Raw genomic sequence first — 26,298 nt, 5'->3', positions numbered from 1 at the left:
TCATGTTATATTCCTGTTTTCTACAGATGCACCTGAGGCTGGACACAAAACCAGATTTCAAAGTATCTTTGTATTACTCAGAACACAGCAATGACAAATCTAAACAGCTTTAACTGCTGAGCAGAATTAATGGTAGAATTCAGGCAAACCTGGAAGAACCCTACCAAATCAAAGCAGTTTATTAAGATTGTGGCATTGAAGAGTTTCTGGACACACTCAAAAAAATAATTCATTGGATGAACTTAATTTCATCTTGCCACCTATATTCCATCTAAACAAATCATGTTAAATCAATCCATCTTGATTGTGTTGTTTCAACACTAAATATGTTTGTAAGTGTAACATAATTTAAACATTAACATTCAGTTAATTTGATTTTTATTCAGTTAACATGTTTGTACCAAGTTAGTCTAATTAAATTAATTTAAATTCATGCTATATTGTTTAAACACTTTGGCACATCAAAAGTCAGTCTTGTTACATGAACTAGTAAAATATTTGTTTGTTACACCAATGTTAATCTTGTTGAATGAACAAATGTAATTTATGTCTGTAGTACTTACACCAATCATGTTTCAGTTAGTGTTTGTATTGCTTATGTAAACATTACTTTTAATTAAATTAATGAAACATACATAAATGATAACTTGGAAAACCATCTTTTATTTTGCTTGAACATTCTTAAAACAGTTGGCAGGATCCCAGTTCAGCCTAGCTTTCTCCCCTTTAACGATCTCATACCAAGACCACAGAACTTCCAGATCAAGACATGCTGACTGAAAGAAAAAATACAATAAAATAACCCTAACCCTAATAATAATAAAAATGAAATAAGTCTGTTGAATAGTTTGCAGACAAAAAATATTATCCCCAAAGCAACTTTCGTAAAATGTAGTAAAATATGCATTGCAAACAACAATATGAATTTTAACACAATTTAAAGCTCAGACATAACATTCAACATTACTATAATATTACAACATTACTATGTTGCTTGCATACATTAGTCCTCCATTTAATCAGGCTGTATCCATTAATAGTGACTTTATGCTATTTAACGTGTGGAGAAAACATTCAATTTTGAGCATAACTGCTCCACTCAAACAATTTGTGAAAACCAGTGTGCATTTGCCTTTGTAACAATTGCCATCTGGCAAAAATCAGTGTTTACACTTCAAGTGTATAAGACTTTAAGTTATGGACGAACAATCTTTGTGTAATAGCCACAGAGCAAACCACATAGTTTATATGAACATTTTATAACTTACAATTTTAAACTTTAAAACAGTAAACACATATTTGCATTGCAGAAACCTTGAAAAAAAAAATATCTGGCTTGCATGAGTCTGTTTCAAGCTCATTCACCCCATTAGCTTGTTTTTTAGGAACTGTGCCTTGGATGACAACCTCTGTCCATCCAGCTTCATGATAATCTTTTGCAAGACTTCAAAAGTGCATTTGAGCTCCGGTGGGTAGCTTAGGTTCAGACAGTATATCAGTCCAAATAACAGAGCACAAGCAATTGCAATGCTCCTCAAACCAGTGAGAACCTCCACGCCTTCAATCAGGACACCGATGTTCTCTGGGTCATCTCCAGGCTCCGCACCCTCCTGATGTATGACATACACTCCCATCACAGTTTGTTCCATGGCTTCAGTGTTGGCCTCAGTGTTCTGTGACGTAAAATATAATAATACATTTGTTTGAGTCTACATATGAAAAAAAAAAAAAAAGGAATTCAGCAATCAGCGTGAATATGCTGATATATTTACTAAATTCTATGTCTCTGGTTTCACACCTCAGAAATTTGACATGAAACAAAACAAGGACCAATTGCAATATCTTTTATTCACACGTGGTGTCACATTTTACCATTTCATATATCGAAATTACCCATAACTCCTGGAGCAAATTACATAACACAGAACAACTTGTGAATATAACTGACCGTATATTCCTTCACAAGTTTCTCATGGTCTTCATTCAGGTAGACACACAAGGACTTCAGGATGCATGCTCGTCTTGTATGTATTGTGTCATCCTAAGAAAAAAGGGAATCCATAATGACAATATTTAACTTTTAGGCAGCAGTTTGAAAAAGGAATACTTAGTTTGGAAGAGTCCAAAAGGCCACATGGTAAATAGACTGGTTCTTATATAGCGTTTTTCTACTCAGAGCACTCAAAGCTGCCTTTATACAACAATTCATTCACCCAATCACTTTTTCTAAACTGTTTAAATGGCCTGTATTTATATAGCACTTTACTAGTCCCTAAGGACCCCAAAGCGCTTTACATATCCAGTCATCCACCCATTCACACACACATTCACACACTGGTGATGGTAAGCTACATTGTAGCCACAGCCACCCTGGGGCGCACTGACAGAGGTCGAGGCTGTCGAACACTGGCGCCACCGGGTTTAGTGCTTACTGTCTAACATTCATACACATTCACACTCCGATGAATGCATCGGTGAGCAACTTGGGGTTAGTATCTTACCCAAGGATATTTGGCATGCACACTGGAGGAGCTTGGGACCAACCCGCCAAGCTTCTGATTAGTAGCTGACCTGCTCTACCACCTGAGCTACAGCCACCTCAAAACATCTGTCTAAACCAAATCAGACACAAAATGAGGCAACACTAATGTTTTTTTTGGGGGTTTTTTCCCCATTTTGATCAAAATTAACCATACGATTTTATCAATTACTTATTAATATAAGACTGATGCTTATATAATTTGTATAAAATATGAAAACCTCTTAGGACTTTTGCCTACCATATGTATAGATATCTTTGCTCATAAAATTGCCAGATTATGGGCATAAAAAGTTCTTAAGCACAGATCTAACCCACCTTGGAGATGGCCACCATGATGTGTCTCATTTTTCTGCCAGCCACCCCACCTTTGCCTCGAAAGAGCTCCATCATGCGTGGAGTGTACAAGTCTAGCTCATAAAAGAATCTAGATAGCAGCGGTACTGTCGATATGCGCAGGAATTCCTTGTCAATCTGAAAAACATGAACAATGCACTTATAATATGCACCAGAGGAAGGACATACCAGGAATTATTAGCTGTTTTATCACTATGTTATGTCAATATTAGTGAAGCAAGAAATAACTGGTCAACCATAAACACACTCTAAAAGTTAGACATATAGGACATGCACCTCTTTCTCGGTGAACAGAGCTGGCCATCTGCTTTTAAAATCTGCAATAAAGGGCTGTCCTTGAATAACTTCTTGCCTTCTGTACGAAAAAGTCTTCTGCATTTTCATTGTCACTATATTGTCATTGTTTCTCTTCTGAACCTCTGAAAGCAGTGCAATTCTCTCTTTTTCCAGGCTGTCAGTGGTTTCTCCTTTTGGATACTGCGGACAGTAATTGACTTCTGCTCTTCTAGGCTTTTTCACATTCAATGCTGCCTTACTTTTGTCTTGGGCCTTGTTCTTTAGTGAATTTACCAACACCTCAGCACAGCCCAGGCCTCTTAGTTTGGTCCGGACATTGGCCATTTTATACTTGAGGCTAATTTTCCAACCATAACAGCCATTAAAGGATCCCTGCTCCCTCAGACAAGGATGCTGTTTGACAAGGGCTTCTGCAACTTCATTCAGGTCATTGTCAGTTGGATAAACTTTAAATTTTATTATTTCTTCAGCCAGCCTTTCTAAAAGGTGGGATTTCAGTTTTGGTGAGGGGGTCAAATGAGTTCCACCAGCAATGAACTCAGCATTGGCCTTTTCAAGTTGCAGTTCAGCCTCATAGCTGAAACAAGGGACTGTGAAGACACTTGGCCACACTGACAGTCTTGTAGACGGTGATGAACCTGACGATGAAACGGGCCTTGTATTGTCTGTGTCTGAAGAGCTTGAAATCTGTAAAACTTTGCAACTGCACACTATCCAAGTATACAACCTTTAAAGTTGCTTTATCATTAATTTCAGAGATCGCAGTCAGATTTACAAAATCATTTCCGAAATCAGGATCTTGATATTGAAGACGAAAATCCTGTTGCACTCCAAAATTTGTCTTTATTTCCTGACACAATTCCTCAATGGAGTCTGATATCCCAGCTGGTAAAATTAGTTTCCTGGCATCATCTTCTCCAAGAATGATCCTCAGTCTTATGGGCTGGGGCATCATGCTGACCTGGACAAATATCAAATATTTAAAAAATAAATAAAGATGTACTCATTGACTATTGTGCGAGTGTGTGTAACAAATTCTAATGTCAACGATAATTTGATGATGTCACCTTGGCCTCGAGGAATTTTTTTACTGGAGAAGTGAATAGTGCATTTTCCAGATTTGTCTTGCATTCTTCTAATTAATGACAATTCTTGCATAAGATGCTTAAAAGAAATCTACTCTCAATAAATTAAGTAGCAATTGGTCTGCAAAGTATGATGTATTATTTACTGTGCCAGGTGATATAGGGGGAAAATACTTACAAACATCACTCCTGTTTACCCTGCAAGTTAGTGTGTCTCTTCAGAGTAACCAGACGCAGGCCTCCCACTGAATAGGCAGCTAACGGGTAGTCATCGAGTAGTTCCCCATGCTCAATCAGAGACACCTCTCTCGCATGTGACATGTCAAGCTCAAAAGCTCTGAAGTGCTCTCGATACCAAGCAGAGAACTTTTTTACAAAAAAGTATATTCTGCCATGCAAAATAAAAATCTGCAGAATTTCTGCAAACTCTGGCAAACCAAATATTTGCCCATGAACAACTATCATTCCTGTGCTGTAGTTCATGCCATTGTATGACACGCTTTTTGTAATATGGACATCAGTTTCATCTGGTAATCTTTGCTTTATAGCTACTGCGATATCACTTTTCAGAACATCAATTGGTACTGATGAGCCAACATTTACCATTAAAGGTGTCTTATGGTCAGAAGAGTGCAAGTCAGAGGCAATCACGAGCTGATGTTTTTTGGCAAGTGTAACAGGTATGTTCTTAAAACAGTTTGTATGGCGAGCAATTTGTTTAAAAAAACTATGTTTCGCCTCAAATCTCATTGTCCATTTGTGGACAAGAGGCCCAAAATGCCGAATCAGAGCAGGGTAGTGCTCCAAATAATGATGTTTAGGGAGAAGACTGTTGTTTGGAAAAAGTTCTTGGTATCTCTGGCGATGTTCACTGATTTTACACTCAAGGTAGGAAATCGACTCATCAGACTGGACAGGGGCTACAACAAGCTCCACAATGTCCTTCAGATCCAAAACAATATGCCATGCAGGTTCATCCTCTGGAACAAGTGGACCAATAATTAGAGGCAACAAACGAAGCAGAGACCAATTTTCATGTGCATTTCCACCAATATTTTTTTTTAATGAGAAAGTCTGGGGAATTGCATGAGGCCGGTTGGTTTTATCTGCCCATTTATACTCAAAATTTTGGATCAAGTTATTAAGTTTTTCTAAGGTGAAATACTTTTTAGAGATTAAAAAAGAAAAACAATGCGCAAGCTCCACTGGTATTATGCCCTCTAGCAGATCATGTGCTACATCTGGAGGGTAGCCTGCAGTGACATGAAAATGGCTCAGATTCTTACTCAAAATACAATCTCGCTTAACTCCACAACAAGCACTTGCTGTTTCTTGTGCACGCTTCAAATGGAATTCATGAAGTTCCGGTGTTCTATGCTCAAAATCACCAGCAGTCACAGACTTTATTTCAGATTTTTTAGCTGTACAGAATCTGCATATGTATTCAGCAGAAAAACTTTCCACAAAACCTGCCAGCCCATGGGCTCCTAGGTTGTCAGCTATGACGCAGCTCACAGTTCCTTTAATACACTCGTTCAACTGACTGATGAACACACCATGTTGCTCCAAAGTTACCAGATCTCTCAAAAGTGGATCAAAGACTTTTTCAAACCCAAATGTCCTCAAATCTTCACTCTTGCAAAGGATTGCCAAATAAATGGATGAAAGGGCTGAATGAGAACCAGGTGGTAAATTGCCCAAGACCCAATATACACCACAAAGCTTGTGCTTTTTCCGTGAGGTCCCAAGAGGATTACAAACCTCAAAATCATCAATATAAAGGTTAATAGAAATTCTCAACTTCTCACCATCTAGAAAGCTATTTCTTTTATAATGCTCCCCATCTCGAAAAGATCTGTAAACCCTCTGATCACCATTCAGATTCTCTCTATTTTCTTGAGCTATTTGTTCTTCAATCACTCTATCCAGCAATTTATTGTGACTCAATATTTCCTGCAATAACTGTAATAAAGGGATGTACTGAAATGACTTCCTTTGGTCTATCGATAAAAAATACTCAACAGGCTCTACAACCCTAAAATTTTGTATGTAGTATAGTTTTCTTTTATAAGGAGTGGCAAGAGGGCCCCACTTTCCCAATATTTTAGCCACAGGGTTAGAAACACATACAGAATTTGCAAGCTCTTCAATAACAGCCTGACTAATATGGAGGTTATGGCTCTTAAAAATTTCTGTAATTGTACGTTTTGTCAGAGGTACACTAGCTGAACTCAACAGAAAAACTAACTCCTCTAAGAACTCATCTAATCCTTTTGCTGGAACATGAAATATGTGTTACAATTTCAACAATATTACTGCTAATTTCCGTTCAATTAGTTCGGGCTGATTTTCAACAGCACTATTATCACATTCTGTCACTGACTCACTTTCAAATTCACCATAGGATACATCTTCAGAACAGCTAGCCCTTACATTATCAGAGGACTCTATCACTTGAACTGGGTCCACACGTGTAACTACACTGGCTTTAAAATCTTTAAGTGTGTGTGGATGATGCTTCCTCTTTTTGTGTGTATAAAATGTATTGTAAATATTTGTCTTGAAAGGGCAACCAAGAAACACACAACTAACTGTCTCGTTACTTCGCAGATGTGTTCCAATATGGACAAAAAAATCTCTCTCAGAGAAGACGTCACTGCAGTCACATAACTCACATTTAAAAGTTACTGAACTTGAAGCTGTCTGTGTAAACTGAGATGAATGAGCTTTATAGACATGAGTGTTCAGTCCACTCCAAGTCTTAAATGTGCACGGACAATTAACATATATGCACAGATAATGTTGACCTATTCCGTAATGATGATGTAGTTTATAATGTTGAAGTAATTTGTACCTGCTGCTCTCTCTGGTAACACAATGCTTGCACTGCCACATACACGTCACTGATAAAAAATGAAATATGCATTAGAAAACGTCAAGGAGATTAAACTTCTGCATCATCCAAAAAAAATAAATAAATAACATAATAATAATAAGGCAAACATGAACTTACCATGTATTGTTGAGGAGGTGCATAAGAATCTCAGAGCATGGGAATGTGGCTTTATTTTGTGATGTATTTCTGGGGAGAGAAATTAATTAAAACAAAGTTATTACTCTGACAAATTTGTGTTAATATCTACATACTGTGAAATGTGAAGACTGTTACGGTGCGTACACACCGAACGCGATAGACGCGACCAGAGCTTCAGGTTTACATGTAAAGTCAATGGAGGAGCACGATGAAGCGCGACTGGGGGTCCAGCTAAACTTCGGAAGCAGATTTGCATTGAGAAAACGCTTTTCTGCCTACTTCACACGACTGACGCCTTTGAAGCGCGAAGTAAAATACGCACTGCAGTTTGTGTGGTGCATTTTGTGCATTCGCGCTTATCACGTCTACCGCTCGAGTTGGTAAAATCTGCGGGACAGCAGCTTCTCAAACTCGGCAAGGGACAGAAGGTGGTACAGCTGAAAGCGGCCGTCATCCAGACGGAGCTTCTGGAGCAAGTGGTGAAACTCACCAAACTGCTCACGCTTGTGGAAGACCTGATGGACCCAGGTACAGTGAGGACGTCCTTTAGGCACTGCTCTGCTCTCCACAGCAAATAGAGAAGGGAGACTCTTTCTTCAAACGCTAGATTGACAGCTGCCATTTTAATAACATACCGTCTGGCACTACTTCCTCCCAGATCTCTTCTTCATACGAGTGAAAATTGCATATAAACCTCGACCAGTTCATGCTGGACGCGCTTCGAGGTGCAAATGTGCACGAGATCAGCTAGGGGCATCTATCGCGTTCGGTGTGAACGCACCGTTAGTCAGCCTAATGCAGAGCACCAGAGAAACTATAACCCAAACAATTATCCACCTAAATCATTCTGAATTCAAAAATTAAGTGAATATATTACAAAAAAAGAAAATGCACATGCAATTATTGTGACAGATTTTATCTTACTCCTTGTTATTAACTCCCCTAAACGCTGGTTTAGTTGAATTAAACCTTTCATCAATCCAGTTAATGCGGTTGCCCGCGACTAAACTCCACTGACAAAAACAGGAATTTTAGATAGAGCATCATAAAACACTCATAAAATCACCAAAACCATGTCGGTCAGTCTTACCACTACTACCAACAATCACCAACTCCGGTTAAGCAGAAAGTAACCCTTCATTCATGGAGCTATATGCGAAGACGTTACGGCTCTACGCGGCTTTCCCGCTCTTCAAAGTTAGCTAACTCCAGAGAAGAAAAACAGTCCTACCAACGCAGATAACCATGAAACACACCTCATTCAAAGTCGACAGAAACAAAAACAAAAAAACTAACTTACCAAAATAACCTCATCAGTTTTTGCTCTGTTGCAACAATTAGCGACTCCGGTTAAGTTTTTAAAAAAAAACATTAAATTCACCGACTTACATTTGAAAAATGTTTGGGTCTACAACCTCCCTGCTATATATAAATCTCCACACTACACAGGTAAAAATTTTTAACTAATAGTATTTATCTCTCACTCCACTAACCTAAATAAATATATCAAGAAATATTACTTACCTCACTATCAGGTATGCCAAAGAAGTAACTCCACGTGCGCTCGTTAACTTCTCAACGGACCTTTCCGCATCCGGTGGGCGTGGAGCATGCGCAATACATGACGCTATCAGAGCCTTTGGTTTGATGGACCTCATTCTCATTGGATTGCCATGAACGAATTTAACTCATCAAAGTTTTCTTTGATTTATATTCAACAAAAAAGAATGAATCATTTAATGAGCATAAAAATGATTTCTTCATGTGATGTAAACATATTACTACTTTGTTAATCAAACACATGCCCTAATTGATTTTTTTGAGTGCACAGATTGCTTGCAAGCAATCGTTCTGTTCTAATGGCAATATGAAGTATCCATGAAAATATAGTTGACTGAGGTTTTGCAGACACGTAACAGTTAACCACATTTCATTAGCTTGTCTGCCACTTTGGACAACTGACTATCATGATGACAATGTAAGATACAGTGAATAAGGTCACACAGGCCTAGAGACTGATTCTGAGCCATGTGCTAGTTGTGCAGATAAACATAATACACAGGAGTATTCCCTGTCCAAAGACTGTCCAGATACTCTCTGAGCTACAGTGAAAACTTTGACAATGCAATGCAAAAGTAAAATATTTCAGTATGAAGAATATTTTCATGCTTCTGTACTTCTCGAACTTGTCAACCTGGGAACAAAGAAAATAAAGCTACTAACTACTCTTTCAGGTAAACAAATCAACAGATTTTGTCAATATATATTACAATCTGCCCGAGACTGTGTTGTATTAACAGTGTAGATAGTCTGTTCTAAAGAATTAAACGTTCAAGAAGGTGTTGATAAATGTAGTGGAACAACATTTATCCACCATCTTTAGTGTAACCAAATAACATCTTCTGTTATTCAAGGTAGTGTTGGTTTTCTGCAGGAATTTGATACACCTCACCACTGTCACATCCACAGCTTGAAGACTAGACTGAGACGATAAGGTGTGATGTCAGCAGTCATCCTTTTAGTGACATTACAAAGGAAGACTGTCAGTGGAGAAAAAGCAAGTCCACAATACTGTGGCAGGTAAATTAGGTGTCATTTAAGCCATCTTGCTGAGCAAATGTGCTGAAAATGTCACCTCAGTGCTAAAGAAGCATAGAAGCAAAGTATACTCCATACAGGTGCACACAGCAACGACATGCTGAGAAGAAAAGAAGAAGAAACGTTGTAAACAAGAGGCAAATGTTAATGATGTAGGAAATTAAATTCCCACTACAGGTTTTCATGGAATGACGAGGAGAAAGAAGGAGTCCCATGTTTACTTTCACATCAGCTTCCATTTCATTTCCTCTTCCTCTCTTTTATCGTGGCACACCGGTGTCCTGCTGATCGTTCATGCTTTGTTGTTGGCTTTTGGTTTTGTTTTTTTCAAAGAGAATCAAACAAACAGAGCTAGTGGAGAGTGGCACATGGTGAAGATTTGCCTCCATGTGTCCTTTGTTTTCTGAGAGGCGCTGGGCTGATACGCACCTATGTTGACACACAAACACATATTGAGACTCTCCTCCCAGGCTTATTAACACACAGGACATCAGAGGGATTTCGTTTTCAGAGGAAACGTTTATTGTTCATCGTAACAGACACCCACACCCACACTACTCCCACATTTATATTCATATAAAGAGCCTCACTTGGATCCCTTTTGGAAAGCTGAGTGTACTTTTAAGTCATCGTGCGAGTTGAAACTTTGCCTGTGCTTCATGCTCATTTGCCATTTCTCATTTGTAGGAACCTTGAGACCAGCCTATCTGAATAATACAGTCGCTCCATTAGACTGCAAAACTAACACAGTGCTCATATTTGCTGGATTAAGTGCATTCTCTTACTTCATAGGTCTTTTTACAATGTACTTTATTCTCACTGAAATGAATTTGAACTTGGCACCTCAGAGTCAAATAGGAATATGAGGCTGAAAGGACTGAAAAGATGATAGTGGGACTGCAGCGTCTCCTTGGCTGTTTAAAATATAACACGAATTCTCATTAGGATTGGAAGGGGCTGTTGCAGATGGAGTAATCCTTGGCAGGCGCAGAAGCAAGCGCACTAATATTTTCAAAAGCATTAATACGTCAAGCACATTTGTGTGCGTGTAAAAATGTGTGTGTGTTACTGGTTGCTTGGAAGTAGGACGGCCACAGAGGGAAGTCGGCACGCAAACAGTCCCGGCGTCAATGTGACAGAGACAGACAGACACACACACACACACGTAGCTGAATCATCTGGAAAGTGCCGGCGCCATTGAGAGACAACAGCCTGTGCGATTTGTTCATGCAAATTTAGGCCCAATCACACCCATGCTGACTTTGTTTAGGAGAGGAGCGGAGACACGGGGAGAAAGGTGAAAGGAGAAGAGCATGTTTAAAATGAGGACACGGCTGGGGGAACAAATAAAGAAATCGTATTGACAGCTTGAACACAGAGGCGTTCTTACCATGGGGATAAAAAAACTGGAAACAAGTAAAAGACTTACTCTGATGAAAAGGACTGAGGTTGTCATAAATTGTTTACATCCAAAAAAAAAAAAGAAAAATCCTACAGGATAAGACAAAAAACAAAAAATATGCACAAGCAAAATGAGCACTTATGCTTCGAAAAGGTTTGGCGTGGAGGGTCATCTTTGAAGAATAGTCCACATCAACATTAGCATTTATCCATTGGTCAAACCCTTTGCAACACAGCTGTAGTTGATTTTAGTCAAGCTAACTTTATCCAAGTTTAACTTGGATCTGAACTGTATCATGTATTCGGGGCCTTGCTTTTATTTTATTTTTTTAATGATTTTGTCATGTTTTGCCACTTTAGTGGTCTGGCTCCTTAAAGCCTTGACAGTCACAGAAAAAAATAAAATAAAAACACACTCATCTTCTCATGTCTCTTTTCCCATGTCCAGAAAATTTTATGTGCTCACAAGAAATCTGGAACTTTTTTTAAACACTAATGACGTAGTTTTCAGCTATTGTTGCATACTGCTGGTTTTGCACACTGCACGTTGAACACTATTCATTTAGTAGCATATGTTAGCAACACATTTTCATATCAGTTGCTAAGCTTGATGCTTTTGTCAAATTGAGATTAATACCAAATATGCGATTTTATAAACTTCTTAAACTCTAAAAATGTGCATATATATTAGCACTTAAGAGATTTTGGACAGTGTCTTGTTGGATAATTTAACAATATTGCTCAACCCTTCAACCTTTGTTTATTGAAAGAACTCTCATTTCAAATAACACATAAGTCATTTATATGCATAGTTCTTCCCTGAAAATAATGCTAGGCCTTGCGGGCCATATTATCTTTTATACATTTGCTCCATTTTGGACCAAGTACAATAACTTACACAGCAGCACCTGTGATGAAGGTTTGTTTACATTTCTTTTCCTGGTCTAGTTCTGACCTTTGAAAATACTGTACACAGCCAGCTCTTAGTATGTGCCACCAGCTTAGCAACTGAACTCTGTGGGCCTGAGGAAATGCTAATCAGCCTGTTGGGACTGGTGAAAGGCCAGCATACAGTATCTTTGCCTGAGCTACTGTAACCTCTAGGTAGCAGATAAGTCTCCCTCAGACATTTAATATGATTTGGAAAGCTGATATAGTGCTGTCAGTTCCTTGTGCTGCTGCCTGTGACTGCATCGCCAGGAAAAATCCAAAATGACACGGTCTGTAGGTGATCTAAAGGTGATCACTGCTGAGAGAAACCGATGGCCAGGAAGGAAATCCATCCAGTACACGTGTTGTAGACAAAGTCACAACATGGTTTACACGTCTAAAATATGGATTTGTAAAATATTTGTGTGCTTAAATTAGGTCAGAAAAATCCCCTTGAGCGAGTCGTTTCATGTGTCTGCTGACAGTGAATGCAGTTTGTGTTTGAAAAATCAAAATTTAAAAGCTGAATAAAGAATGAATAGAGTTTCACCACCAAAAGAAAAGAAAAATAAAGCTAAACGCAACACAGTACTGCCTGCACGCTTTGAGTGACAGGCGATCTCTGACAAGTGTGGTGGAGGGAAAAAAACAAGTGAACATCAAGGATTTAGTTTGTTTACCTCGCTAGTTCAGGCACCAAATTTGTTCACTTTTATTGTCACCTTTGATGCTGATAAAATGAGAATAAAGTTTTTTTGATCTCACTTTCATTTCGTTAACTCATCAGTTTGGAAAAAAAAGGAAAGTATATAAAGCTGCTTGATGCAGTGTTGCTCTTTTATTATTACAGAACTGTATTTTTTTTATATATATATATATATATATATATATATATATATATATATATATATATATATATATATATATATATATATATATATATGCATACATGCACCCCTGAGTCATAACTCCCTTTGCAAACCCATTTAAGACATTTAGTTTGATTTCTTTAATCAAATATTAATCACAATTTACAGTAATCCAAAACAATTTTCACAATTTTCATCTTCCCCCACAAATACTGAATATGCTATAATTTAAAACATATCCTTGCAGTAAGTATAACAAGTATAGCTGCAAGTTATGATTAAAGTTCAACTGATCTACAAAAGTAAAACAATAACCCAAGAGATTCTAAAATGCTTCACAGATCTCAAGGAAACTATTAAGAACATTTTCTTTGGGTTTACCGCCACCACAAATTCCTTCTATACTGCATCTACAACAGTTATTAGTAATATCAACCACATTCTTCCAAATGGTATCTTATTGATGTGGTTGGGATTTTGACAGATCCAAAAAACAAGTCTAAAGACTATTCCATGCATGGAATCCAGGCCAATTAAAAATTAAGTATATCAATGATTCAATATCAATAGAATGCCCTTTGGCATCAGTAACCAGTGTTGGGAAGGTTACTTTTAAAATGTATTCCACTACAGATTACAGAATACATGCCCCAAAATGTGTTTTGTAATGTATTCTGTTACGTTACTCAATGAGAGTAACGTATTCTAAATACTTTGGATTACTTAATATATTATCAGACTTTTTTTTCCATACTCACCATACCAATACCAATTTTTAAATCTTAATATAAAATGAGTAACAGTAGGGTGGACATTAGGTAAGGCTGCACTTTTTGCAGTGATCTCGTATAGACAACTATTCCACACTTATATAAAACAGGTCTGGTTGTCTGTGTCAACTTTGCTAGCGAGAGACAGAGAGAGGCGTTGAAAGGCTGCTCCAACGGAACTTATTGTTTCGGAGGAAAACACGAACACAGTGTACAGTCGAGTCTTAATAGCTTACTTACAACTGGGCTCGTCAGGCACTCTTTTTGGCTGCAGTGGTTATTATTATATTTACATGCTTCCAGCTCCCGTTACGTAACACTCTGCCTATTGCCTTCATATTAAATCATTTTGTGAATATCCATCCATCCATTCGCTTCCACTTATCCTTTTCAGGGTCGCGGGGGGCGCTGGAGCCTATCCCAGCTGTCATAGGGCGAGAGGCAGGGTACACCCTGGACAGGTCGCCAGTCTGTCGCAGGGCTAACACATAGGGACAGACAACCATTCACACTCACATTCACACCTAGTGGCAATTTGTATTATCCAATTAACCTATCCCCACAAGCTGCATGTCTTTGGACGGTGGGAGGAAGCCGGAGTACCCGGAGAGAACCCACGCAAACACGGGGAGAACATGCAAACTCCACATAGAAAGACCCCGGCCTGATGGTGGAATTGAACTCGGGACCTTCTTGCTGTGCGACAACAGTGCTAACCACCGTGCCACCGTGCTGCCATTTTGTGAATAATTTTTTTAAATATTTCTTCACGTCACGGCCGCAAGTAGAGGTGACATGGGCTGCAAGATTGACACACAGGCATTTGAGCCTCTTAATGTATGTTTTGTTTGGGTTTCCACCGGTGTGGAATTCCCAAAAATAGAGAGGGGACAGCCTAACATATGAAACAGGAAATGACCACTGTGTAATCCTTTTATTTCAACAAAGTAACTGTATTCTGAATACCACCTTTTTAAACGGTAACTGTAATGGAATACAGTTACTCATATTTTGTTTTTTAAATACGTAACGGTGGTACATGTATTCCGTTACTCCCCAACACTAAAGAACACTAAAGAACCTAGAACCTAGAAGAACCACTATCAATAACTTGAAGTAATTGCTATCTGTATGACTTTCTCAGTCTCTCACATCGATTTGGAGGAATTTAGGTCTACTCTTCTTTACATTGTTGCCTTAGTTCTTTAAGGTTTGCGAGCATTTGTTTATGTACAGCTCTCTTAAGGGCCTGCCACAGCATTTCAGTTGGGCTGAGGTCTGGCATTTGATTGGGCCAACGCAAAACCTTGGTTCTTTGCTCTTTTTTTCACCATTATGTTATATCTATCACACTTCTCTCTAGAATAGTTTGTGCCCACTATGTAGTCATCTGTGTACTGATGATTAAAGGGCAAGCCCAAGTCATTACCGCTCCACCACCGTGCTGACAGTTAGTGTGAGGTGTTTGGGTTGTTATGGTAGGCTTTTTCTCCAAACTTGGAGCTGTGCATTAAGGCCAAAGATCTCCACTGTCGTCTCATTTATCCAAAGGACATTGTTACAGAAGTGGCGTGGTTTTGTCAGATGCAATTAATTTAAACCGTGCTGCTATATTCTTTTTCGAAAAAAGAGGTTTTCAGGCAAACCTCTCGGCTCAAACCACACTTGTTCATTTTCTTTTTGATTATACTGTCCTGGGCTTTTACATTCAACATGCCAGCTGAGGGCTGTAGAGTCTGAGATGTAGCTCTTGGTTTTTTTGCAGTTTATCTGATCATTGCACAGTCTGACCTTGGTCAGAATTTGCTTAGACGCCCATTCCTAGGAAGATTGTGGCATTGTGTAAACACATACTTGAATGCTCCAGACCCACAAAATGCAAAAACCCCTGCTTTTGTAGAGATGCTCACACTTGGTGATGATCAAGTGCATTGGATTAGCAGCACCTGGCTGCTATGAAAACAGTAAGAGTACTTTATTGTGTACAAAAAAGCTTGATTTGTTGTGGGTACATGTATGTTGTACACTGTTATATATCTTGGATTGTGTGTTATATATCCTGCATTTAATATGTCTGCTACCTCGGTCTTCCAAGTCTACTGCGTGACCTAGTAGATGTTGATCAGCTCAGTGTTTCATCATACTTATCTTGCTCTTGGTCTTTTATGGTCAACATTATTCACCACTTTAGAAAAAAACATGGATCAGTGTGGGAGGCTGAGTTCAAACAGTAGAATATGGGGACTTGATTGAAATTGTATATGAATGTGTGGTCTCGCACATCTGAACCCACTGCCATACGCTTTGTCTTTCCAGACACTTTACCACCGCCACTGACATGTCTTGTTTTGAAGCTGGTTAAGATGAAAAACCCGTTCTTCACATTCACCCATGCATTCACAATGACCTCCCCGATTATTTTCTCACTCCCACAAAATCTACTATCCGCAGTAATTGCACAGGAAGATGACTCAAATATCGACATGAAAACGCAGTTTGCTTTAGAGTGTTTGACGCCAAAAAAAGGTCTACCATCTCTCTGTCTCTTTGTCTGCCCCCCTTACTGCTTGTCCCGAGTATCATGCACCATTTCTCTCTTACTCTTCTATCTGCTTTAACTATTGTTCTCCACCTCTGTATTTCTTCCTCACTGCCTCTCTCTCTCTCTCCCTGTGCCGAGTTGTGTAAAGAATGTTAAAAGCCTCTAACACTGCGATGTCCCTGCAGAGCCCCCTGTCCTGAGAGCAGAGACTGAGATGAATGCCAAATGGGCCGCAGCACAGACGCTGACGCCTGCCACCGTCGGGTCTTGTTTGACGCACAACCTGCGCCGGCGCTGGGCATGTGTGAAAGTGAAATAATGGATGTGAAAGGGGCTGCGCGTGTACAAACGAGAGAATGACAGTGACTGGATGAGGAGGACATGCGCGGGTTGGTGGGGAGCTAAAACAGGTTGTAAAGATGATGCAAAAAGAGGCGTCACCTTTAAGCCGTGCGCCGTATCTAGAAAGAACTACAAAGTGCTTTATCCTCACTTATCCTTATTGTAAAGCCTCATGTGTGGCTTAAACATTTATGAATTCAACTGCTGCTCCAAACCAGAATGACACGAGTTAAAAATAGTTATTCCACAATTACGGGAGAGAAGAGCGTTCCCTTTATGGCTGTCGATGGGTTTTGGCTGTAGCACTCACTGTGCTACGTGTCTGTGTGCAGCTCTAACTGCCACTGCGCTGATATGCTGCCACATTGCCAGCAAAGCAAAGATATTTGATATTCAAGCTCAAGTAACTGTAATGAAATTAAAATTTAATTTACAGAGCAGAGAGAGAGTTTTTTTTCTCCCCCTTTGTAATTTATTTTTCCGTGCGGGATGAAAATTAAGTAAATTTACTTTCAGCCTCAGCTTCAAATCTGATCTGCATTAAACCACAAAATTAAATAAGTCCAATGAAGAAATCTCATTCCAGGATTGGTTCCATCATCATGCATATGTGTGTTTGAGTAATGGAATATTGTCTGGATCAAGATTTAACCTCTTAGCATTCACCAGGTCAGTAGTGGGTCACTTAGAGGTAGCGGGTTAGGGTAAAGTTGGGTTTTTAAATTTGACATACCTTAACGCTAAATGTGGCTTACTGTGAAATAACTACACAATAACAATATTTCCTAGCTTCTGAGAATGGTTGTCTTTATCTGATATGTGTTGTATACAACCAAACCCTAGCCCTAACCCTAAATGGATTGCCAAAAACCAAGTAAAGGTTAACATAAATAATCAAACCTAATATCTCCTATAGTAAATAGGCTTAAAGAAAGTTTTTTTTCCCACTTGTGGTGCTATGAAACAATTTTTTCACGGAGGCTCGTTCATACTTGTTGTGCCGATCGATAGTTGGTGGCTTTAACTTGTAAACAGGCATCGAGATAAAAGACCACAAGCTGGCAAACATGGAAGGAAATCAATGCATTTGTTAGTCGGGCCTCAAGGATACAAACAATGCATTCTGTAACAGTGAATGCAAGTTGAAGCTTTTGTTTGTTCATTGGATACTCCACAGGGCACCTGTAATTAAACTGAATTAGATGAGACACCTGCACAGTAAACGAGTACTCCGCAGTGTTAGAATTGCAAGTTTGGGGAATCTGGAGGTAGAGTTTTTTGTAAGCTATTTTGCATCCTGCACGGTCAATTTTATAATATATTTAAACCAAACATAGCAGCAGAATGGGTACCTGTATCTATTTCAGCAGTCTGCATTCACACTATCACGAGACTTGGTTAAAGCTGATGCAATAAATGCTGAGATGTCCTGACTTTTTAATAATCTACCTCATCTTTTCGTTTCTGATATGAGTCAGTCTTTTTTTTTTAAAAAAAAGTGTGCTATGGTCCTAGTATTAGATTTCATCTGACACGTCTCGGAACATACAACCTTTATGTCTTAGCGTGTAAATCAAGGACCGTGTTTCACTGCAGATATATAGGTTAATTACTTCAATATTTTACATTATGTATACTACACAGTTAAATATGTAGTGTGTGATTCAACATGTAGTGCTGGCTCAGACTGAACAAACTGGAAGTTGTGCAAGAAGCAAACGGGAATATTTGACCACCCGTAGAGCTGCTGCATTTGTGAACTTTACAAATAGATGCTGATGAGTGTAAATAAAAGTTGCTAATAACGCATGTAACATCAATACCTGACAATAACAGTAAAAACAGACCTTACAGTAAGTTGCTGCAAGTTCCCTTCCCATATCTAGGGATGCTTTGCTTTCTGGGATGCGGCAGATTCAATTCAATTCAGTTTTATTCATAGAGGGCCAAATCACAACAATTGTTGTCTCAACAATCATATGACCCCCTATGAGTAAGCACTTTGGTCGCCAAAGTGGGAAGGAAAAACTCACTTTTAACAGGAAGAAATGTTCGGCAGAACCAGGCTCAGGGAGAGGCAGGCATCTGCCGCAACTAGTTGGGAAGAGAGAAGGAAGACAGGATAAAAGGCACGCTGTGGAAAAGAGCCAGAGTATCATATATCTGATCAGAAGTATACAAACAGTCATTACAGCCTAGCAACTAGCTCTAACCCGCAAATAGAAGTGCCCCTGCTGTACCCTTACCTGAACTGCAGCTCTTTTTACTGCAGAGCTTTTTGAGATCGACTCTGGAACTGGAAAGTTTCCACACCTCATTTTTTGACAGTTATGAATTCTCATACCGACATTACTCACAGTGTGAACTAACTTTCACATGCAAAATATCAAGGGAAAGAGAAGAAATACATGATTTGAGGCACAGAAAAGGTTTGTGTTAAAACTGAGCACCCTGCAGGGATTTTCTCAGATTTCAAAATGTTCTTTCAGGATCAAAGATTTTCTTTTAAATAGGAAATGGAGTATATGTTATGACTTCTAACTGGAAATCGACTCAACATATGAAATCAGCGGAGCCCCCTTTTTAAATTAAAGCCAACAAGCAATAGTCAAAAGCAGATGAATGCTGAATGGTTATCAGGAAATAGAATCATGATTTATTGTGTGTTGGAAAATACCCAAACCTGTGATTAATAAAAACTTCTCCAAATAATAAATGAGGCACAATGGGAACATCAGTACAGTGGAAACAGCCAAGTCCACAATGTGCTTTTGAAAACAACTCTCATACTCTTTTCATCACAGGACCCACACTGTCTGTTAAAAGGCAAACAATTGGCCGAGCATCCAGCACAGCAGGCGGCAACCTTGGCCACACAGCCAACAAAGGGAGGGAAAAAAAAGGTTTTCTAAACACCTGCTTTTGTGCCCACAGAGTCAGCTGGCACATCAGGATTCTGCTAGAAATTCCAGGGCTTATATAGCTAGATGTGCAAAACCTTGAATTAGTCTAAACTTTTGAACCTAAGCAAACTTTTAAAGTACAGAGTTGCAATTCAGACGGCAGGAGGACTGTTATACAGCCTCTGAGAACATACAAAAAAGGAGCATCTGAGGAACCATCTGACAATACACTGACATGTAAATGATGGACATACAGTTCCACAAAAAAAGTATTTGAGCCTTTCCTTACTTCATAGGGTTGTTTTTTTTTTGTTTTTTTACATTTATCACAGTTAAATATTTCAGATCAACAAACATGTTTTAATACTAGACAAAAACAACCAGAGGAATTAAAAAAAAATTGCAGTTTCTACATTATGTGAAAAACTGCCCCCTAAACCTAAACCTAGTAATTGTCAGCAGATCTTTTAGTTTCACTTTTTCAGATAGGTTCTATTTAAGCGATTTCTTGATTCAACAGGTCTGGTAGCTGTTGGTGAAGCTGAACTCAGGTTTCCACAAAAAGTAGTAATTTAATGTGATTTGGCAATCACACCTTTGTTATAGGTAAGACTTTGCCCAGAAAATGCTAGCATTCTTCTAAATCATGCTCATTGGTATCTTGAGGATTCATGACAAAACACTCTCTTGAAGGCCCGGCAGAAAGCAGCCAGCTACAGCTGCATATGTCACTTGTCAGTCAAACTGGAATCACCCCTAACACTTGCCTTTCACGGTACTCAAATGGATAAGTCATAAAAATAATTACCGTAAATAAATAGCTCACCCACCAAAAGGTTTTTTTTGTTGTTTTTTTTCTTTTTACAGAGCCAGAAACTATCCACAGGGACCCAAGCCATTTGTTAAAAGGCTCTGAACACTGATTTCTGTTTTAGTTCTCACTTGGCTGGTTAGTTTAGTTCGACATTTTAACATGTTCAGACTCACTTTTGAAGCCAACCTAACAAACTGCAGTTTTTGCCACTTCCCCATTGACTTCATTTTTTGGATGTTCCCTATTAATGCTGAAAACGAGCACACTGCACTGTTCACACATGAACAGGCATCTATGCCTTTCATGTTCTTCATGCGGGATACAAATCATCAAATTGCGATCCAGACCTGCACAGGCCATAACATACCACTCAAACAATTGACTAAAATCTTAATTTGGCAGCTGTCTCAGATGGAGTTGAAGGGAAACACATGTTCTAAAAAGCTGACTAAATATGATTTTCCCCCCTTTTTTTGACCTGGGAACAGAAAGGGGTAGCAGAGCTTTTAAGACAAATGCACCAGCCATATATGAGCGCATACAAGAATGGGGCATTCATGTTTTGGCGCACACGTACCTCGACTCCTGTGCACACAAGTGCACGTGTAAATGAACAGCTGCTATGTTAAGCATTATCTAAATACAATCAGGATGCACTCACCAACAGCACAATTTGCATCTCTCTCACTTCGTCTCGGCGTTTCGCCATGGCTCGTCAGCACTTTAGTAAAAGGGCTTTTCACGCACAAACACAATAAAGCCCCCAACAGGCGTCTCAGGTGGGTAGGAAAGCTGTAATCCTCTTTCCATCTAAGCACCTTTTTACTGTAGGTAGAGGGGAGTGAGAGAGCTGAGAGCCAGAATTTGTCACCCATTTCCTTCCCTCAGCTGCAGGAATATTTGCATAGGATATACACAAGGTGCGAAGATTGATTTAATTGGCTATCTCGTCTTCCTCACCGAGATATGATGTTGAGCGAGGAGTGGGGGGAAAAGAAATGAGGTTATGCGGTGTGTTAAAGAGAGAAATAAAGATTTAAAGCCTTTTCAATAATTGCGTGTCTACCTGTTTCCCTTCGTTCGTGCGGCTGTCAGAGTGCGCGAGCGAGCGCATTCAAGGGAAAATTTGTGCGTGTCTCTGACAGGAACGAAAGAGGCAGGCCGAGGCAGGAACACACACTCTTTAGCTGAGAACACAGGCCTCATTTAGGTTAGCACAGGATTAGCCATGCCGAGCCACACAAGCACAGGAATTAAAATGCAAATGAGGACAAGGATTGCACAAGAGGAGTGCAACAAGACGAGGATAAAATAGCGTGGGTAAGGATGGATGCAGTGGGTGCTGCCCTCGTATTATTTATATTGTTACTGTTTTTAATTGCTGCTGTTGTGGAAATGTCACACTAGCCGAAGCAGATCGAAACATGTATTAATAGGACTTAAGATATCAGGCATTAAAATGCATTCCTCTTAAGAGTACAATGGCATTAAAGTGTTTGTTGAGAATAAAAAGGTCCATAAGAAACAGGACATACACCATACTGGTGCTGTAACTGCTACATTTTTCTTAACTTAGTGCGAAGAGTGCCATCCCAACTCCATACACTAACATCTATGGACTTCATTTCCATTAAGGCTGTTTTCTTTGGCCCAGAAAATACTGAACCATGTGCAACAAGATAGATTTTGCACAGACAGAACTTTTTTTTTACATTTTACACATCAAGTCAGCTTAGCACTCACAGGAAGTACTACCCAGCCAGTGGAAACAGCTTTATACTGTCAACTAGTCTAAGTGTCAGAACAACAACCAATTTAGATGCTGTTGTGATGCCAGGGTTATCTCTTGGACATAAAAATACTGAATTTTTGTCCATTATTTTCAGCATCTGGTTGTATATAGATATTAGGATTTCATTAAAAAAAAAGCTTCTTTATTTATAAAATGCCACTGCACCAGTTATTTATTTGATTTGGTGGATTTTTACACCAAAAGGCACTTCATGATACCGCAAAGGGATTTTTTTCCTGCCAAGACTGAACCAGCAAGCTTCTCTTTTAGGTGAATATGTAAACCACTACACTATGAAGCAAACAAAATAGCAGTGGGACAAAGACGGATCCTTGAGGAATGCCCATTCTAATTTCCAGTATAGGTCAACCCCCACATACTGCTCTTTTACGTCATAATATGACCCAAACCAATCTAGTGCTTCATTTCAATTCAATTCACTTTTATTCATATAAATCACGACAGTTTACTTCCAAAGAAAGTCAACCTCAGCTGAAAACCTAGCAGATCAGCTGAATTCATTGACAGCACACAACAGTTGATGAATCAGCTGATGACCCTTCTACACATCCAATGGGCTAATTCATATAAAGCATTCTGTTTAAGCTGCATTAGCCTGTACATAGTTACGACTCTAGTGCAAGCTGCTTTACAACCCATCCTAACCCCAGTTCTTCCTTTTAATACTGTGTCTTCTTGGTCTCCACCATGATAGGGATTCTACTGAATCTTTTTCTTCCCTATAGCTTTCCATCTACTGGAAGCACATGGAATGGCAGACTCTCACCCAGCTACCAACAATTGCTCACAGCTATGCACCAGTGTTAATATGCATAAAAGTTAATATTTGTCAGCAACCCTAGATGAAGTCTCACTGGAGACTTCATCTAATTATTTATGTTGCACTGCAGTAGCTATTATTTACTGGATATTTTTATACTATATTGTGTGACTGCACTTGCTTATGAAAGATACCAATACTACTGTTGAATACAGGCAGGCTACTTTATTACAAGATGACCATACTATTTCTGACTCAACAACAGTTAAGGAGTAACAATGGGTTCCCTCCCATTGTTACTCTTATATACCTATGGCTGCAGCATTGGTTTTCAGGGGGTGTGCTCTTGAAAACCAATGCTGACAGTCCACTGAGACTGTGGAATGTCAATAAACTGAAATGTCCAAATGTGACCAACTATTAGCTGCAAAGCAATGTGTCATCAGACAATTACATAATATATGATTGGTTCTTAAGAAACTTTTTCTTTAAAATGCCAGTTTCAGAAATTTTGTAGGAACAGGTTTATAGTTGGATAAACTACATTGTTATAGATTTATCATGGAAAATACTGTGGTTGATATCAAGAAAAAAGAAGAATTACAGTGCTAAGTTTGAAAGTTTGTTTTTCATACCTACAGCATGCTCTGCCCTCCAGATGAGGAAACAGGAGGCATTTTTTCACTAATAACAAGGCAGTCCTTGAAGTGTCCTTTGAGGTATAACAGCTGAATATAATGCTGAAAAGAGGACGCCTGGGACATTGGTTACAAAAGGTTGCAAATTGTAGAGTGTAAGAAGATTGGGAATAAATACAGGACACATGTAACTATGTCTGTTGCTTGTATCTGTTGCCCCCAAAACCTCAGACTTCATGGCATTGCAATTTTAAATGTCCTTAAAAACTTAGAAAAAATACAAAAAAAATAAATAAATACACCAAGCTTTGTCATTTACAAATCCAAGGAGCTGTCCCTAATACCAACAATATGACCATTTCAAATTAAAGACATACTCTTCTGGATGTTTTACAAAAGCCTTTGAATCTCTATATAACTGCTGTGTGCTGGTGTGAATGCTTCAACAAACCACAACCCATGTCAGTTTGAGGAGAATAACTTGATTATAATGACCCCCATATTGTTTTTTTTTTTTTCAACTGTATCAGTTTTCTGAGTAAATCCCTACTAGATTAGGCGTTATTGAATAGGGGCTCTCTATCATACGCTTGACATTGAGAAGGATATGCAGTACTGAGGCAATTATAAGTTTTCTCTGCTTGCATCTGCCCTCCAGCTAAAAACACAGCAGCAAATTAATCATCTTAAAATGGCCAAAACTAAAGGTTAGCCATAATCCTCCACATCATTGCCCATATACAAGCTCACTGATACACCCACGTGCTTCCTCTACTTCTTGTCCCCTCTCGTGTCCTCTGACTAGACATAATGAAAGTTAATGAATAAATCCATAACTTAGATTTTAAAAATGGGACAGCCCTGCAAGACAAGAAAGGACATTTTTCTGAATATGTGCATAGATTTCGATAGGGCAGGAACATTGCCTTCGGAGGGTTCAGGGGAGCAACCAAAACAGATGCTGTGGGAACATCAGCAGTAACAGCTGGAAAGAGCCAGAGCAGGCATAAACACAATTCAGAAAAAAGCTACACAACTATTTTAGTAATGGCTGCAGAACAAAAGTGTTGTCAGGTTGTTTACAGACATAAAGAAGTTACATTGAGGACTTTTTCTGACCATTCTAAAATAAATTTATGAAAAAAATTGCAAAGGAAATGCACACCGATTGTGAAAATATGTTTATTTAATGTAAATACATGTTATTTAAACTGACACCGTTCTATTTCCAAACACTAATGAGCAGCGTGGACAACAAGGCGTCAGACACTTTCATCAGCTCCCGTCAGGTCTTTGCTGGACTTTCAGAAACTGCTCATCTGCTGTAAAGTTTTGGGGGGGTTTCGCCACTTTTTTCCCTTTGTCCTCCACTTGTCCATTTTCCTATTTTTGTAAGCACACACACTGCACACCATGCAGAGTCATGCCAAAATTTCATCTACTAACTGGTGCAGAATTACTTTTTAACTGGCAACAACCCCAAAATGTCAAACTTTTATGGATAATGAAGAAACAAATGACGGCTGGTGGCTGCTGGGCCTGACAGATCACCCCTTTAACTTAGAGAGAGGTCAAGGGAGGAGAAAAATGATAAGGGGGGGAGAACAAACTGTACACAAGTAGTTATTTATAGTATGACCAGAAGGGTATGCTGGCCCTGAAAGGGTCAAATGCAGTGCAAATTATGAAGAGACCAGCAAAGAGACAAACGCTGCTGAAGGAAACAAAGCTCAGTGGAAGCAGAAAAACTGTTTTGTGAGTTTTCTTTTTTTGGTTCTCTGTTTGATGGTGTTTTCTTCAGTTTCAATGCACTTGACACTTGCCACCACAGAAGCAGAGATTCGGGGTTTTGAAATTCTCCAAATTCATATAAATTATCTCCAGTACATGTCAGTCAAACTGTTCCATCTTTGACGTATTTTGTTAATTCAGCTAAACAAATGGTAACAAATGCTTAAAGATACAATTTCAAGTTGTTTTTTGCTAAGCACTCTGTTATTTGTAGACACATAACAGGTGCATGTCTCAGCTGCCACCAGGCCAGAGGCAAGGTACACCCTGGACAGGTTGCCAGCCCACTGCAGGGCTAACACAGAGATACAGACAACCATTCACTCTCACATTTACACCTACGGCAAATTAGAATCACCAGTTAACCTAACTCCACTAACTGCATGTACATATGGAGAGAACTCACCATAACTCCACACAGAAAGGCCACAGTGGTGGATTAGAAGCTTAGATCTTGCTGGGAGGTAACAGTACTCACCACCACACCACTGTCCTGCCCTAGTAGTTGCCCCACTCCACTATTGTTCTGCTTTTGGGTATTTGAGTCCAATTTCTACCCCTTAAAGTCAGTGCAAATGTATGGTTAGGTTTGGTAAAGCTAGATCATATCATTTGCTGATGTGACTGAGATGCTGTGTGCAAGTGTTTGCATTACCCATTAATTCTTAGAAACCTCCCCTCCAAGTTTTTACTGTCTTGTCTGCGTCTAATTTCTTTATTCATTTATTTATGAAAACACAAGTGCAGAGTAATGCATCTGTTTCTCAACTTGTGTAATCAGATTTGTAAATATGTAAAAGAATCTCCAAATTGCG

At 39.1% G+C, this 26,298-nt stretch overlaps 2 protein-coding genes across 2 annotated transcripts; both read right to left on the bottom strand.

Moving 5' to 3' along the window:
• Positions 1 to 661: 661 nt before the first annotated feature.
• Positions 662 to 3,647, bottom strand: LOC146642535 (uncharacterized). Its single transcript, XM_085399217.1, has 4 exons — positions 3,173 to 3,647; positions 2,858 to 3,013; positions 1,949 to 2,041; positions 662 to 1,673 (listed from the first exon to the last, which is right to left on the bottom strand). Exons 1-4 carry the CDS (start codon positions 3,515 to 3,517, stop codon positions 1,362 to 1,364), a joined length of 906 nt encoding a protein of 301 aa, XP_085255343.1. The 5' UTR covers positions 3,518 to 3,647; the 3' UTR covers positions 662 to 1,361.
• Positions 3,648 to 3,764: 117 nt separating this feature from the next.
• Positions 3,765 to 9,025, bottom strand: LOC146642534 (uncharacterized). Its single transcript, XM_085398045.1, has 4 exons — positions 8,837 to 9,025; positions 7,292 to 7,360; positions 7,133 to 7,181; positions 3,765 to 4,154 (listed from the first exon to the last, which is right to left on the bottom strand). The coding sequence occupies exons 1-4, from the start codon at positions 8,974 to 8,976 to the stop codon at positions 3,765 to 3,767; spliced, it is 648 nt and encodes a 215-aa protein (XP_085254171.1). The 5' UTR covers positions 8,977 to 9,025.
• Between the last annotated feature and the right edge of the window lie 17,273 nt (positions 9,026 to 26,298).

Source organism: Rhamphochromis longiceps, linkage group LG23 (assembly GCF_057381845.1).
Source record: "Rhamphochromis longiceps isolate RC_006_pf linkage group LG23, R_longiceps_female_GT1.1, whole genome shotgun sequence".
Classification (NCBI taxonomy): domain Eukaryota; kingdom Metazoa; phylum Chordata; class Actinopteri; order Cichliformes; family Cichlidae; genus Rhamphochromis; species Rhamphochromis longiceps.
The sequence above is the reverse complement of the archived record's forward strand: the minus strand, read 5'-3'. Positions and strand labels throughout refer to the sequence as shown.

What these genes read in the sequence shown, in the direction of transcription:
- LOC146642535 (XM_085399217.1), bottom strand. Translation starts at nt 3,517, where the DNA reads ATGGCCAATGTCCGGACCAAACTAAGAGGCCTGGGCTGTGCTGAGGTG. An exon ending in TCATGGTGGCCATCTCCAAG is followed by an intron (nt 2,042 to 2,857) that starts GTGGGTTAGATC and finishes CTTTTTTCTTAG; the next exon opens with GATGACACAATACATACAAG. An exon ending in AACTTGTGAAGGAATATACG is followed by an intron (nt 1,674 to 1,948) that starts GTCAGTTATATT and finishes TTTACGTCACAG; the next exon opens with AACACTGAGGCCAACACTGA.
- LOC146642534 (XM_085398045.1), bottom strand. Translation starts at nt 8,976, where the DNA reads ATGAGAATGAGGTCCATCAAACCAAAGGCTCTGATAGCGTCATGTATT. An exon ending in TTGGCATACCTGATAGTGAG is followed by an intron (nt 7,361 to 8,836) that starts GTAAGTAATATT and finishes TTCTCTCCCCAG; the next exon opens with AAATACATCACAAAATAAAG. An exon ending in GTTACCAGAGAGAGCAGCAG is followed by an intron (nt 4,155 to 7,132) that starts GTACAAATTACT and finishes ATATTTGTCCAG; the next exon opens with GTCAGCATGATGCCCCAGCC.